Source organism: Saprolegnia diclina (genome assembly GCF_000281045.1).
Source record: "Saprolegnia diclina VS20 unplaced genomic scaffold supercont1.32, whole genome shotgun sequence".
NCBI classification, from domain to species: domain Eukaryota; phylum Oomycota; class Saprolegniomycetes; order Saprolegniales; family Saprolegniaceae; genus Saprolegnia; species Saprolegnia diclina.
In genome coordinates, this window is record NW_008246099.1 from 555,639 (window position 1) to 569,790 (window position 14,152).

Here is a 14,152-nt window from a genome sequence, read left to right on the forward strand (position 1 = left end):
AGGGCAGTGCAGTGTCCGGATACGTTGCATATTCGCTATATCAGTACACTTGTACACTCCAACCGAGGACCTTTACGCAATAAGTTTTAGAGGGAAAACAAACGGATACCACCTGATATTATGTCGCCAAGCGGCTCGGGGCCGATGCTTTGCGTACAGCGGGCTCCTTGACCCTCTCGTAGCAGAGACAATCGCTCGAAGTGGCTTGCTGCGTCAACGATGCAAGATCCCAGGACGCTTTATCTGTGCGAATTTCGAGTGCATCCGGAACGACCAGCACCCGATTCAGACAGCGCTGCTTTGAAGGAATTACTCGTCATCATTGGGATCCAGCAACTCAACAGCGCGATGGAGAAGCGGAAGCAGCTCCTCGACTCGCTGGACGCAGCCTTCGCGACGAAGAAGCCCAAGCTCACGCATGTCAAGCCACTCGCGCCTGGCGTGGTCCAGACGAGCAAGCCCAACCAAAAGGCCAACCAGAAAGCCAATAACGCACTCGGTAGCCAGAAAAACAACCAGAAGAGCAACCAGAAGCCCAAGTCTGCACCCAGCAAACCGAATGCCAAGCAACAAGCACCCAAGGCTATTGTGGATCCACTCTACGCGACTCTGACCGACGAGACCAAGCTGCGTCTGGCGCCAAGCGCGACGAAAGGGCGCCAAAACATCAAGCTTCTCGAGACGCAGCTCGCAGCGATGGCGCTCAAGAAGCCGTCGACGACCGAAGACTTTGTGGAGAAGATCAAGAGCAAAGCGCTGCAACTGCACAACCCGCACAAGGCCAAGAAGCCACTTAATGCGGCGCTCCAGTCCATCCACGTACAGACATCGCTCTCGTCGTGCGCTACTGACATATCTCGATCCGTAGTTTCCCAAGCGCCTGAGCCAAGGGCAGCGTCGGGCCGCCGGCTACCATGTCGCCACGCCATCTCTTCCGTACGTTTCTCCATCGATTGTCGCTAAAGGAATACGCTTGTAGATATGCGTCGGCCTTGGAGCTGCATGACCTCTGGCTGCAATACATGGCCGACCTCATCGGCAACGAGGACCTGTAAGCACTTATTGTGTATTGTCGCCGCTGAACTACGCTCAATAGGTCGGCGATCCCGGCCAGCACGTCGTTTGCTACGTGTTCTTTTGGTGCCAAGCTCCGCAAGGCCGACTACAACGGCTGTCTCTTGAGAGGTAGTCGGCGATTCGATCCTTGCTGATCCCAACTTATATCTATTGACTCTAGTCGTGCGGTCGCGGAATCCGGGTCTTATCGGGCTTGAAGGCGTCGTCTTGGCCGAGCACAAGAACGTCTTTCAGCTCGTGACGGCGAAAGAAAAAGTTGTCCTCGTGCCCAAGGTCGGGTCGTCCTTTGCGTTCACACTGGACACGAGCACGTTCCGCTTTGACGGCGATGACTTTGCGTTGCGGCAGTAGAAACAAATCAACTTTTTATCAACCTTGTGGAGCCGTAACTGAACGGGTTGACAACGCCGATACTACGGTCAATGTTCGGACGGCGACTCGAGTCACAGACCATACCATACCGCAGTGTTATTACAACTCCAGTCGACACGGGTCAGTTGTCTTCTTCGCAAGCGCGCGCGACGAGCAAACCAGTCGGCGTAGCGACCTCGTCGTTGCCAAATGTAGTTCGCAGCCCAAGATGAGCCCAGCGCTCGTCGGTCGCTGAACAACAGATCAGGTTGGCGCGCAACGAACCGGAACACAGCACAAGGCTTGCGGAATGGCGGGAAGCTGCGACCGAATCGCTCGCAATGGCGACGTCGACCTAATCATGGCAGCACCATGCGGAAGAGAGCACCCATAGTACACGTAAGTACAACATCCTTGCCCGAGTACATGTAGGTCGCTTGGCTTTGGGCATCGGCGCCATGAAGTGATACGAGGTCGGTCATTTGAGAAAGGCCAAGGCTGGTGTCTTTTGACACTGGACCGAAATCGTTTGGCTTTGGAGAAGACTGCATTCGCCATGGAAGTTCTCCTTGGATCGGTATTGCGCAATCTCTGTCGTGGACTTTTCCCGCCAAAAATGACGCATCTTCCACCGTCGGGACGTTGCTGACCAAGCCGACGAGCGACCAAATCTGGTTGACGCCACCTGAGCGCAGATTTGTGGCAGCTCCGCAAAACACCAGATCTAGATAGTTCAGATGTAGATTTGTCTATAAAAAGTTACAGTAGGGAATTAGTCCGACATGTCGGCGTCTTCGTCGTCGTTGTTGGCCGACGCCTTCGTCTTGCGCTCGGCGATGCGCGCGTACTGGCCGTCCTTGGACCACCGCGAGAGCATCTGGACGTTGAAGGTGGCCATCTTCTTGTCAAAGTGGACGAGGAGCTTGGCCTGCTCGGGCGTGAGCGTCTGGCCTTCTTTGCAGATCGTGTGCGCGTTGTTGAGCGTGATGACGCTGCGCTTGAGGTCGACCGGGAGGCCGAGCGCACGGAGCGACTCGACCATCGAGCCAACAAACTGCGAGAGCGGGCCAGCGGGGATCGTGACCGTCTCGGTCGCGACAAAGCCCGACTTGGCGTAGTCCTCGACGCTGAGCTTGGCAAAGTACTCACGGACTTCGTCGTCGCCCTTGTTGGTCATGAGAAGACCGACGCTGCCCGAGATGTCGTTCGAGAGCTTGAAGAGGTTCTCGGCGTACTCCTCTTCGGGCGACCGGCCGAGTGCGACCTTCATGACCTTGTTCTTGCCAAGGAAGAAGCGGCTGTCGGCAAAGTCGGCGCGCACCACCTTGAAGTGGTTCGTGCGCATGTTTTCAAACGAGAAGACGTAGATGGCGCTGTAGTCATCGACGGCCGACCGGATCGAGTCGACGACGCCCTTCTTGAGGTCCGCGCCCTTCTTGCTCGTCTGCGTAAGCGGCTTCGTTCGGACACGGCGGGACTTGGGCATGGTGGCTTTTGGAAAATGCTCTTTGGGCACGACTGGTATCTGCGCTTCCCACCAATCAATCTCCCAACCGCGCCATGCGAGCTCGAAGTTCGAAGTCCATCAGAACCCCAAGACGCCTTTGTCTAAACGCACGCATTTCCACCGCGTTGAAGTGCATCATATCGAGAGATCTTACATTTCAGCTGTGGTCGTGGACTCTGTGCAGCAGCATAGGACGACTGAACCATGGTGCTCGAGCCCGAGATGAGAGTTTCGACAACATTTTCCAGCCCATTCCTACTTGATGCAATGCGTTAGTTAGCATTAGATTGTCCACAGTACACAGCAACGGTGAAGTCACTCGACGGCTACAATATGTTGGAGCATCATTGTTGGCACGACGACCTGTGCTGCAACTGCTTGTAGTAGAGGTTACCATAATTGAAACGTGTCGGCGTTTTTGGGAATAACCCATCAGCTCGTGATCGTTTGCATTCACGCAGTGACGTGGCCTGCCGTCGGGCATCTCGACGGTATACGAAACATCCATCGATATACCTTAAGGAGGCCTCAATCGATTGCCATGAGCATACCTGGCCTTCATTCCCATGCATTGCCGCACAGCTTGCCGCGCAGAGCTGGACGGCCAAGGCAGCTAAAGGCGCGTGTGCATAGCCTTGCTGGTCGACCATCCGAAGTTCGAAGTCCACTGTCCGGTTGGTCCGGATACGTGTTGCTTGGTGCTCAAAGGCCGTTGGTTCAGTCATTTCCGGGCGCCTCCATTTCCCGTCAGCAGCTTCATCATGGCCGAGATCATGACGCGCGTGGACAAGGTCCAGCTCGAGGGCCTTGCGCTGCTCCAGATCATCAAGCACTGCCACGAGAATCTTCCCCGCTCCGTCGCCGGCTCGCTCCTCGGCCTTGAAGCTGACGCCACGCTTGAGGTGACCAACAGCTTCCCGTCGCCGGTCGTGGCGGCCGCGCCCGGCGCGTCGCCGGCGTCGCCGACGAACAAGGACAAGTCTGTCATGTTCGCTTCCGAGTCGGATGAGTACCAGATCGACATGATGAAGAACCTCCGCGAGGTCAACATGGACAACAACAAGGTGGGCTGGTACCAGTCGGCGATGAACTCGACGTACGCGACGACGGCGACGATCGAGTACCAGTTCCAGTACCAGAAGAACCTCGGCCAGAACGCGATCTGCATCGTGTACGACCCGCTGGAGACGATGAAGGGTGCGCTCTCGCTCAAGGCTTTCCGCCTCACGGACGCGTTCCTCGAGACGTACAAGGCCAAGGCCTTCACGAAGGAAGGTTTTGCCAAGGCCGACATCCGCGCCGCGACGATGCTCGAGGAGATCCCGATCGAGCTCCACAACTCGGACATTGTGACGTGCTACCTCCTCGAACTGCAGGCGCAGAAGCTCGCCGACTGCGAGTTTGACCGCCTCGACCTTGCGACCAACACGTACTTGGAGAACAGCCTCCAGAACCTCAGCGCGTGGGCCGACGAGCTGGCGCAAGAACACTACAAATTCCAGGGCTACGAGCGCGCGGTCGCCAAGCAGCGGGCACAGTACAGCCAGTGGGTTCAGAAGCGCCGCGAAGAAAACAAGGTGCGCCGCGAGAACGGCGACGAGCTCCTTGCCGAGGAGGACCCGTCGATCGCCAAGTCCCTCAACCAGCCGAGCCGCTTGGAGTCGCTCCTCATCACCAAGCAAATGAACACGTACTGCGACAACATCAACCGCTACGCTGGCAAGAGCTTCAATAAGTTATTTCTCGCTGGCACGCTCCACAAGAACGAATAGAAGCAGATGTAATACCCAGTTTTTAGTTGACACTATACCATTGGTTGGACCGACTGCAGCGCGCTCGACCAGCTCTGGCGCACGTCGATCGGCGAGTTCCGCAACAAGGTGCTGCGCCACAGAGCGCCCTCTTCGTAGCTCCCACGCAGCAGATCCTCGCGCACGATCACGGAGGCGAGGACGTTCGTGGTCGCCGCCGCCATGTTGCGCTGGATGCACCCGTCTACATACACGCCCATGAGCCGGAGGCTAATCGTCCTTGCTGCGTACAGAGCGCGCCGAGGACGGCAAACAAAGCCTCGCGGCGCGGCTCCTTGAGGTCGAGGAGGCGGCGTGTGTCCTGGATCGGCACGGGCATCACCGTCACGGACGCGTTGCGCAAGAGTCCTTCGTGGAAGCGCTCGAACCCGAGTACGCTCGTGTGGTTGCCATCCCAGAAGAGCGCGCGGAGCTTGGTGGTTTTGGGCAGCGCCGAGGCGAGGCACAAGGCGACTTCATCGCCGCCACGGTTGCCAGAGAGGTCGAGCACCTCGAGGCTCGACGCCGACGAGCCTATCGAGTGGACAATCGGGCGCAGCACCGAGAGGGGGTAGCGCAGCGAGGGTATCGTGCTGCCTATGTAGAGCTCTTGCAGCGCACGCGACGAGGTGAGGAGCGTGGCAAAGGCGTCGCCAGGGCGCATCTCGAGCGGACCCGAGAAGAACGCGCCAAGCATCGAGGCGAGCGGCGTCCCGCCGTTGTTTTCGAGATGCAGCGCGCGGAGTTGACGGCACGAGCTCAAGGCGGCAACGACCACGGCGAGCTACGCAATGGTCCTGTCAGTCATAACGAGTGCGGCGGCAACGACGCACGGCCTCGTCTCGGAGCCCACACTGGTTCAACCAGAGACTCTCGCGCAACACGAGCGGCGACGCCAAAAACAGGTCGGCGAGGACTTTGCCCTTGGTGCTCAAGTCGTTTTCACTCATGTCGAGACTCAATGGCTGCGACGTGAACCTTGGGTTGGCGAACCACGGCGTCAAAATCGTCTCCAACCCACGCTTGGGCACGCTCAAGTTCCGGAGCACGAGACTCGCGAGGCTCTGCGTTGCGCCAAGGATCTAGCAAATGACCTGCGTCGACTGCGCATGACAAGACGCCACGCACCGCACCCAGGTCGGCAACAGCTTCGTCTTTGAGCGTCAAGTGCGAGAGGTCGAGCGACAGGAGCGACGACGTGTGCAGTACCGTGTTGAGATGGATCGATCTCAGGAGCTTTGCCGCATCGATATTTGTGCCTGCCTGCACCAAACCATCTAAACCACAATGCTACGGCGATGATACTCACCACTGCCAGCCGCGTGAGGGAGGAGGCTCGCCCAAGCCACTCGGTGAGCGCTGTCGAGCTCTACGCCCAAGCAATACTAGCACCTCCATATACAACGAGGCTACCTGCAAGTCGAGCGGGTTGAACGAGAGATCGAGCACTCGCAGCGTCGCTGTCCACTACCCAGCCCATGAGAACATGAAGCGAAGATGGGTCGTCGGACGCTCGGAAGTTTGAGCGTCGTCACGAGCGGCAGCACGTGGGTCATGCCACATTTGGCCAAATACAAGTTCTGCGCTCTCTCAAGCCCGAGAAGAAACAGGTTGAGGACGTACGTGCAACCCGGACGGAAACTGCTTGAGGCACGAAGCCAGCGCGACGACCATTTCCCGCGCCAGCTTGTTCTCGGAAAGATCGATCGTCTCGAGTCGCCACGAGCTTGGGTCCTTGAGCTTGCACTGCACCACCTCTTCAAGCGCGCTCAGTGCCGATCGCGAGAGGTGCACTTTAGTCAGTCGGAGCCTACGATATTTGCGACTGCACTCCGAGATGGTGGCATGGCGTGGAGCGTACTCGCGGAGGTTGGGGTTGTAGCCAATGGTTTCAAAGGCGCGTGACACGCCGTCATCGTCAAGGACCACGTCGTGCACAAGGAGGCTACCGAATCGTATGAGCCTCGAAGGACGCAGTGATTTACCCCTGGAACGAAGGAGCAAAACGACAGGTGCTCACAACAGCCATGGCATCAAGCGTTTTCTCGGCTGTCTCCATCTCACCACCGCCCGCCAAGAGGCACGCTTCGTAGTCAAGCACGGGTGGCGTCGCGACACTGCTCTCTTCCAGCTTGGCGGCGACCCAGTCGCGGAAGGGCGCCTTGTACCAGTCGCAATACGCTCGGTATCCTCCGTCAAGGAACTTTCCTTGGCTCAAGAAGCGTCGACAAAGCTATGTGGAAAAGGATATGTATGCGTCCGTAAGCCTTGGCGCGTCGTGGGTAAACTCGTCCCAGGCGAGGCCAAGCGGCAGCACCATCTTGGGCTTGGACGCAGGCGGGTACGCGAGTGCCATCGTATGGAGGCAGCGCTGGAGTGTCCGCGCCACATCTTCGCAGTGCACGCCCGGGTCCAGCTGCAGAATGCGCCCGGCTTTGAAGATGAGCTATCGGCCATGAGGTCCGTGAGCACCATCGCAGTCGCTCGCGTGCGTACCTTGAGGGTGTGCGCGCTCTCGGAGGCGTCGACCTGCAGCTTGAGCAGGTCGAGGAGCGCCCAGTCCTTGGCGACCTTGAGCTTGGCACCAATGGTCTGAGGCTTGAGCGTCAGCACGCGGTACTTTGAGATGACGAGAAGCCGCTTCTGGAACGACGCTTTCGGCTTGAACTGCTGGACCCACTTGGCGACCAGCGGCGCATCGCAGCGGCCGGTGAAGGTGCGCTCGACGAACGCATGGTCGTCGTCCGAAATGGCTTCGTAGCTCAGCCGGTTCACGGGCCACGGGATGCTCATCTGCCCTTTCGTGACCACGCTGATCTTGCGTTAAAGTGGCGAGAGATATTACGTTTTAAGGAGGTTTTACTCGACCCACACATGCTTGGCCCTTCCTTAGGGACAAATCAAAAAGCGTGTTGCCGCCGACCTCGCATTCGTGCAGCCAAAGGGCCACCACCTGCAGCTCAGTTTGCACCAAACGGCAGAAATCAAGCTTGACACGCAACGGAATCCCCTGTGGTCGGCTAGTGCACAGTGTGCGTCGGGTGTGTTGCAGATAACACCTTGGCGAGGCGGTCCGATACCCTCCTCAAAGCGCATGCATGATGATCCCCATCGTCTCGGTTTGCCCAAATTCTGTTCGAGTCCACTGTAATTGGTGGGTAAACAGAGTTTGAGGTGTTTCTCTGGCCGAGATCGGTTACTCTTGGCCTTTTTCGGGCGGCAACGATGGCAGCGCCGCCAATGACGACGACCTCGTCCATGGTGCGCCCTGGCCGCGTCCGCATCGCACCACTCGATGGGCCCGACGAGAAGGCCTTCGTGGCGGTGATCGCGCCGGACGTTGCGTCCGCCCGCCGGTACCTCGAGGGCCAGCCCATGGGCAGCTACCTCCTCATATTCGAGTCGCCGATTCGTTTCTGGAAGCCTGCGCGGGCGCCCATCACGTCCCTCTCCATTATGGTGCGCTATCGCACGCACCAGCAGCTTGCGCGGCTTCCGCTCGGCCCGTCGCCTTGGTTTCAGCGCACGAAGTCCTTTATCGAGTGGCGCGTCGGGTCGGCCGAGCACGAAGTTCGCTTGTCGGCAGATGCGTTTGCCAACGTCGCTTTCTACTGGCGCGAGTTCATGCCGCAGGTGAGTATCAAGGTGAGCGAGATCTGCCAGGACGCATCGCTCGTTGCTCCCGACGCCACCAAACCCACGATCCTTGTGCCAACCAAGGCGCGGGGACTGGGCATAGCGCTGCTCGTTGGCGGCGCGTCGTACCCTCTGTGCTTCAACTTTGAGGGTCGCCGCATCGACGTGCGTTTACCGACGACGAGTGGTGCATTTTGGTTCACCTCCAAGAGCTGGGCGATTCCGTTTCCGTGGAACATCACGTGCGATCGCGGCTTTTTGCAGGGAGGATGACAACATTGTGCATATTAGGTTCAGCGACATCAAGGACGTTGTGTGCATGCCAGCCAACTTTGTGCCCAAGATGCGCCGCGCGTCGATCGAAAACCTCATGTACACGAGCGCCCACGCACCAGAGCCGCCACCCGCCGACGCGACCGAGCTCGACCTCCTCGTCTCGATCCAGGTGCATACCGAGCGCATTCGCGATGGCGACGGGCCGCTGCAAGCCGACTTGAGTGCGTGGCTCGACTTGCCTGGCCTCGAGGCCCACGAAAACCTCTTAAAGAAGCGATTGGACGCGGCAGCGGCGCTCCTGTCGTTGCAGCCGCATCGCACGGGCGGGAAGCGGGCGTGTGCGGTTGTGACGAGTACTGGCGCCAAAGCCTTCATCGTGCGCCTCGCAGAGCTCTACGAGGCGCACTCAATCGGCCTCGAGCAGCTGCTGCAGCTCGTACTTCTACGACTCGACGAGGCGCGAAGCGACGTGGCGTATCTGTTTTCGATTTTGAGCGACCTCTTTGCGCTCCAGGACGTGCCCCGCATCTTCTTCCACAACCACGGCATCGCACTCGTGCTCAAGCAGTACAAAACGCTCATGAGCAACCGGGGGCCCATGCGCTGCGAGTACGTCGTAACTACCTCGAGTGTCGCTCCGGACCTGCGCCTTACGACAACAGCCGAAGCAACCCCGAGCTGGGTCGCCCTCGCCGAGCAGGTCGTCCCTCATTACATTTTGTTCGAGGGGCCCATGCATCTGTAGGCGGCACTACGCTTTAGCCACAAGAACATTGCGTTCGTCCGCGACGAGTACTCCAAGCTGCCGCGGACCCCGCCACGTCCGACGGCGCCTCGGGCGTCGATCGCCCCGACTATCGCGCCGCCCAAGCCCGTCTGCGAAGCCTGCGCCAACGACAAGACGACGCCGATGCTCGTAACAATCCTCGGTTTTGTGCTGCGTGCGCTCGAGCCGCTCATGCTTCTCGGCACCGTGCTCTGCGAGCCCAATTGGCCGCGCACGCTCGAGTTGGAAGTCCACGAGGTAGAATCCTATGGTGTCACCAGTGGACTAGATATGTCCACTTTAGATGCTCTATTGGACTTCGCACGCCCATGCATGCTCGTCACTCCTCCCCACCTGGCTTCAGCTCTTTGAGCTGGCACAAAACATGACCGAGCCGTGCGTGGGCGACTATGTCGTCGCGGTTCTCGAGACGCAGTCGACGCCACCGGAGCATCTCCTCCGTCTTCTTCCGCAGCTCCTCGCGCCGTTCAAGACGATTTGCTGGCCCAAAGACAAAGGCCTCGACTGCGTCTTGTCCCGCTTCAGCTTGATGAGTACCGAACTAGCCCCAGCGAGCGCGACGCCGTACTTTGAGGTTTGCGATGCCCTGTTTGCGCGCCTCGACGCCGACAACCAAAAAGCGTTTGCGTCCTGGGCGTGGTCGCACGGGCCGCCACTGGCGCTCGCCCAGCGGCACGCCGTCATCGTCTTTGGCGTTGACGTCAACCCGCGGTCGTCCGACGCTCGCCACGCCCAACGAGCAGCGCTCCTCAGGTGGATTGCGCGCTGCATGGACATGGGGGACGAGAATGAGGTGCCTCCCGGCCTCGACGCCATCGTCACGTGTGTGCTGGCGACACCCTTCCCATTCACGCGGTCCATGACGGTGTCGGCCACGGAGGCCTACGTGGCGATGCTGCACATTGTGCACGTGGCGGCTCTCCGCGAGGTACGTACGACGACTTGTCGCTGAGTTGATGTCGTGTCATCTAGATGCGCGTTTTGAACCGACAAGGCATGTTTGATGCGCTCTGGAGCTGCTTCCTCGAAGCGTTTTACCATGGCGTGTGCGACGCCCGCAGTCTCGGTCTCTGGCGCTGCGTCACCACCCTTGCGCCAGCATCGTCCCCGCTGCTACCGTTCGTCACCCGCGCGCTCTTTCCCTTTGTCGTTAACACCTCCGTCGCTCCCACGCCAGGGTTACTCCAGCTGCAGCACGGCAGCAGTCCCAGAATGCCCACAATGCCACTGACACCGACGACGACAGCCGGTGTCCCACTGCTCAACCTTGCACTTGCGCTAAAACCCTCCAAGCCTGTCAACGACAGCAGCCATAGGAGCACGGAGGGCGACCAAGACGAAACGGTGGATAACGAAGTGCGTGCACTGGCGCTCCTCGCAGGCGACGGACGCCATTTTATCGACTTTGTCGAGCTGCTGCTGTCGTACGCTGTCGACGCCAACGACGTCCACTTGCACCCGTTTGTCGGCGGGCGCTTTGCGCAGCCCAAGAATGCCAATGTGCTGGGGCTCGACGTGTTGTTCCACCTTCCGCGACTGCTCGCGGCCGAGGCCGACATTCTTGACGAGTGGCTCTGCACGTACCCGCCGTGGACGGTGCCTCGGAGCGACCGGCTTCGCGCGCAAGAGCGTCTCCTTCGGCTCTCGTCCACGTCGTTCTCCAAATCGTCGCTCTACTTTAAAGAGTTCGAGTCCAAGGCCCAAGGCGCGTTCGGGACCATCTACAAGTGCACGGCCGAAATACCGCTGCGCGACGCCCAGAGCCTCGCGATCAAGCTCCTCGCGCCGCAGACGTACGCGCACGAGCGCTCGGTGGTGAGCGCTCTCTACAACGAGGTGCTCGTGCTCCAGCACCTCCGCGGCTGCGTCGCGGCCATCCAGATCCTCGACTACGGCGTCTCGGAGGACGGGTACTACATCGCGATGGAGTACGCGCCGCACAACCTCAAAGAGTGGTGGGCGAGTCACGTCTACGCGTTTCCCGACCCGTTCAACGTGCTCATGACCATCTTTGGCGAGGTCACGACCTTTCTTCCAGTGCCTCGGTACCTGCAACCCATGTTGTAGGTCTGCAGCGCGGTCGCGGCCATCCACGCGACCCACGTGACGCATCTTGACATCAAGGTGACGACAACTTGTCTCCAGCGGCTCTTATACGTGAATAGTGTGAGAATGTGCTGCTTCGCGAGGCGTACTGGCCGGGGAACGCAACGTTCGACCTCTGCATGGGCGACTTTGGCGAGTCGTTCGTCAATGCGACGCCGCGCAACCCTGAATTCGACTGCCTCCACACACGGGGCACCGAGGCCATAAGGAGCCCCGAGATGCTCGATACGACGACCAAGATCAGCGCCGCCGCCGACATTTGGGCGCTCGGCTGTCTCCTCTACGAGCTCCTAACCGGCCAGCTCATGTTTTGCTACGGTATTGTCGACTCTCGATCCAGCGCGAAACACTTGTTGTTGTCTAGACGACTGGTCCGAGTTTTACGCGCATCTCAAACACTCGTCCGCGTCGATCGTGACGCCGACGCACGAAGCTACGCTCCGGTCGAGCCTGAGCAACTTCAACGGCAACGTCGACGCCCACACGCAGGTGGTTTGCCAGCTCCTCCGCTTCATCCTCGTGCGGTCGGCAGCTGGGCGCCCGACGCTGAGCGCGATCCAGCGCCTCGTGAGCACCCTCCAAGCCGACACGTCGTCGCTACTGAGCAAGAAAAGTGCGCCCGCGCCGCTGCTCGCACCGTCGACGCTCGAGGCCATAAGCCACCGCATCCGCATCGACTATGGCTGCGTCGCGTCGAAAAAGCCAACTCGGTTCCAGCTCCACGACCGCCTCTTCGTCGCGACGACCGCCGACGCGGTGTTGGCGACCGACGTCATCGTGCGCTTTGCGGCTGACGCGAGCAGCTACGTCCCCCTTGTGGCGCCGCCGCGGCGCCAGGCAACAACGACGCTCGACGACGAGAACGATGCGGCGCTCGATGAGCGTGCGAGCGAGATAGACGACCACTACATGGCACAGCTATTCGGTCTCTCGCCCAAGATTTGCCGGCGGCTCTGGGAGCTGCACGTCGCCCGCACCAAGACAGTACGCAGCCGCGTGTTCGGATCTTGTCGCAACGCATGGAATAGGCGGTGCTCCTGGCGCCCCCCGACTTGGTGCCGGCGCTCCTTGTTATTGTTTACATGTTCAAGATGACGTTTTTCGGGCTCTCGGGCTTTGAAGCCGTCAAGGAAGCGCAGCGCGCAATCAACCCATACGCAGGCTACACACCGTCGCCAAAGGCCCTCGCCCACCTCTTTCTCTGGGAGGAGACGCGGGAGCGCACGACCCTGCACGACGCCGCCGTCGCCTTTCAGGTGCGTGCGTCGAGCGACCTCTGGTGCGATACTGGTGTCTTCTAGTGCTTTTGCGGACAGTGCAGCCTCGAGCTCACGACGATCTCGACGGTCGTGTGCTGCGATGCGCAGAAACCGTGTGCTCTCTGTGCATATGTCGACCAACAGCTGAAGAACGCGCTGGCAGCGACCTACGGTGGCGCCTTCTCTGTGGCGTGGCTCCTCGCGTCGACGATCGAGCCGCGCGATTTGGCCCACCTCCCGTCGCGGGCGGTGCCCGAGCTTCTCGGCGACTTGCCCGAGTGGAGTGTCTACGGCTGCAGCGTTTGCCGGTGCATCACGCATGCGGTCGACAAGACGACGCGGACGACCCGGCACGTGGCCGCGATCCCAGCGGGCCTGTCATGGCGGTCGGCGCAGCGCCAGTACTACTACCAGCGCGTTGCACCGTAAACTCAAAAGGTCGTAAGACGTACAACAGAGATTATTTATTACGAGGACGAGCGGCTTTTAAGATAGCGCCTTCGACGTGGGCGCGAGATAGATAACGATTAGATAGGCCAAGGCGGGACGCTTACTCGGTGGCCGGGATTGCGCTCGTCCGCACAGAGTTGCTGCGTCGGCGGTGCACGAACGCTGCGTCCGGCCCCACGGGCGTCGGCGGCGTCGACTTGGAGCCGACCGGCGACGTGGCCGAGGTCGTGCTGCTGTTGCTGCCGTTGCGGCTGCGCGACGTCTCGTTCTTGGCCATGATGAGCTGGATCTGCGAAATGTAGTCCTGGCACGGCGTCGGGAGGTCGCTCTTCGAGTGGTTCTTGGCCAGGAGGAGGCACTCGCTCTTGCTGCGGGTGCGGCGGGCGCGGCGCAGCTCCTCATGGTCTCCCGTGTTGTGGCCAAAGGGCACGGGCGCCGTGTCGATGCTGGCCGGGCGGGCAAAGGGCGCGGGCGGCGGCGACGTCGGCGTCTCGTCGCTGCGGCTGAAGCGGCGGGCAAGGTTCTTGAGGTCCATCGGAGTATTGATGTTGGTTGGGATCTGAAAAAGGAAAAGTGGAGATCTATGCTCGAAGTTTACGCAGAATTCGGCGCAAATTATTTTAAACGTTTCATTGCAGCAACTGACGCCACTCTTACAAAACCCAAGTTCTGTGACCGATGCACCACATTAAAATACGTTCGACATAAATAGATCACTTAAAAGGACGCGCTGTGATTGGTGGAAATCTAAACGCACACATTCGCGAAACTTAGCGAAAGCTCCGTCCGAGCGCTTACGTGGCCCACGAGTTAGTCGAAATATCTTTGCTGCATCGACTACCTCTCTCTTTGCAGAGCTACCCTCGACGGAGATGAAGGAAGCGATTGCTGGAAGAGCGAGATCGAAGCGCCG

The 14,152-nt window shown here is 59.7% G+C and overlaps 6 protein-coding genes across 6 annotated transcripts; 3 read left to right on the forward strand and 3 right to left on the reverse strand.

Annotated features, from left to right (window-relative positions):
* Nucleotides 1–322: 322 nt before the first annotated feature.
* Nucleotides 323–1,548, forward strand: SDRG_09920 (hypothetical protein). The gene is made up of 5 exons (XM_008615886.1): nt 323–819; nt 869–936; nt 980–1,051; nt 1,097–1,185; nt 1,238–1,548. The coding sequence occupies exons 1-5, from the start codon at nt 349–351 to the stop codon at nt 1,426–1,428; spliced, it is 891 nt and encodes a 296-aa protein (XP_008614108.1). The 5' UTR covers nt 323–348; the 3' UTR covers nt 1,429–1,548.
* A 603-nt stretch (nt 1,549–2,151) lies between these two features.
* On the reverse strand, nt 2,152–2,963 carry SDRG_09921 (hypothetical protein). The gene has a single exon (XM_008615887.1). It carries the CDS (start codon nt 2,912–2,914, stop codon nt 2,201–2,203), a length of 714 nt encoding a protein of 237 aa, XP_008614109.1. The 5' UTR covers nt 2,915–2,963; the 3' UTR covers nt 2,152–2,200.
* Nucleotides 2,964–3,655: 692 nt separating this feature from the next.
* On the forward strand, nt 3,656–4,761 carry SDRG_09922 (hypothetical protein). The gene has a single exon (XM_008615888.1). The coding sequence runs from the start codon at nt 3,697–3,699 to the stop codon at nt 4,705–4,707; it is 1,011 nt and encodes a 336-aa protein (XP_008614110.1). The 5' UTR covers nt 3,656–3,696; the 3' UTR covers nt 4,708–4,761.
* Nucleotides 4,740–7,518, reverse strand: SDRG_09923 (hypothetical protein; the record flags this gene model as incomplete). The annotated part of the gene is made up of 12 exons (XM_008615889.1): nt 4,740–4,930; nt 4,978–5,509; nt 5,559–5,807; nt 5,854–5,988; nt 6,035–6,094; nt 6,139–6,192; nt 6,237–6,305; nt 6,349–6,535; nt 6,587–6,670; nt 6,711–6,910; nt 6,977–7,171; nt 7,222–7,518. The coding sequence occupies 12 exons, from the start codon at nt 7,516–7,518 to the stop codon at nt 4,740–4,742; spliced, it is 2,253 nt and encodes a 750-aa protein (XP_008614111.1).
* A 417-nt stretch (nt 7,519–7,935) lies between these two features.
* Nucleotides 7,936–13,265, forward strand: SDRG_09924 (serine/threonine protein kinase). Its single transcript, XM_008615890.1, has 10 exons — nt 7,936–8,603; nt 8,653–9,337; nt 9,383–9,661; nt 9,708–10,352; nt 10,397–11,443; nt 11,492–11,548; nt 11,590–11,848; nt 11,895–12,514; nt 12,559–12,786; nt 12,832–13,265. The coding sequence occupies exons 1-10, from the start codon at nt 7,951–7,953 to the stop codon at nt 13,216–13,218; spliced, it is 4,860 nt and encodes a 1,619-aa protein (XP_008614112.1). The 5' UTR covers nt 7,936–7,950; the 3' UTR covers nt 13,219–13,265.
* SDRG_09925 (hypothetical protein) lies at nt 13,232–13,804 on the reverse strand. Its single transcript, XM_008615891.1, has one exon. It carries the CDS (start codon nt 13,772–13,774, stop codon nt 13,340–13,342), a length of 435 nt encoding a protein of 144 aa, XP_008614113.1. The 5' UTR covers nt 13,775–13,804; the 3' UTR covers nt 13,232–13,339.
* Nucleotides 13,805–14,152: the final 348 nt, after the last annotated feature.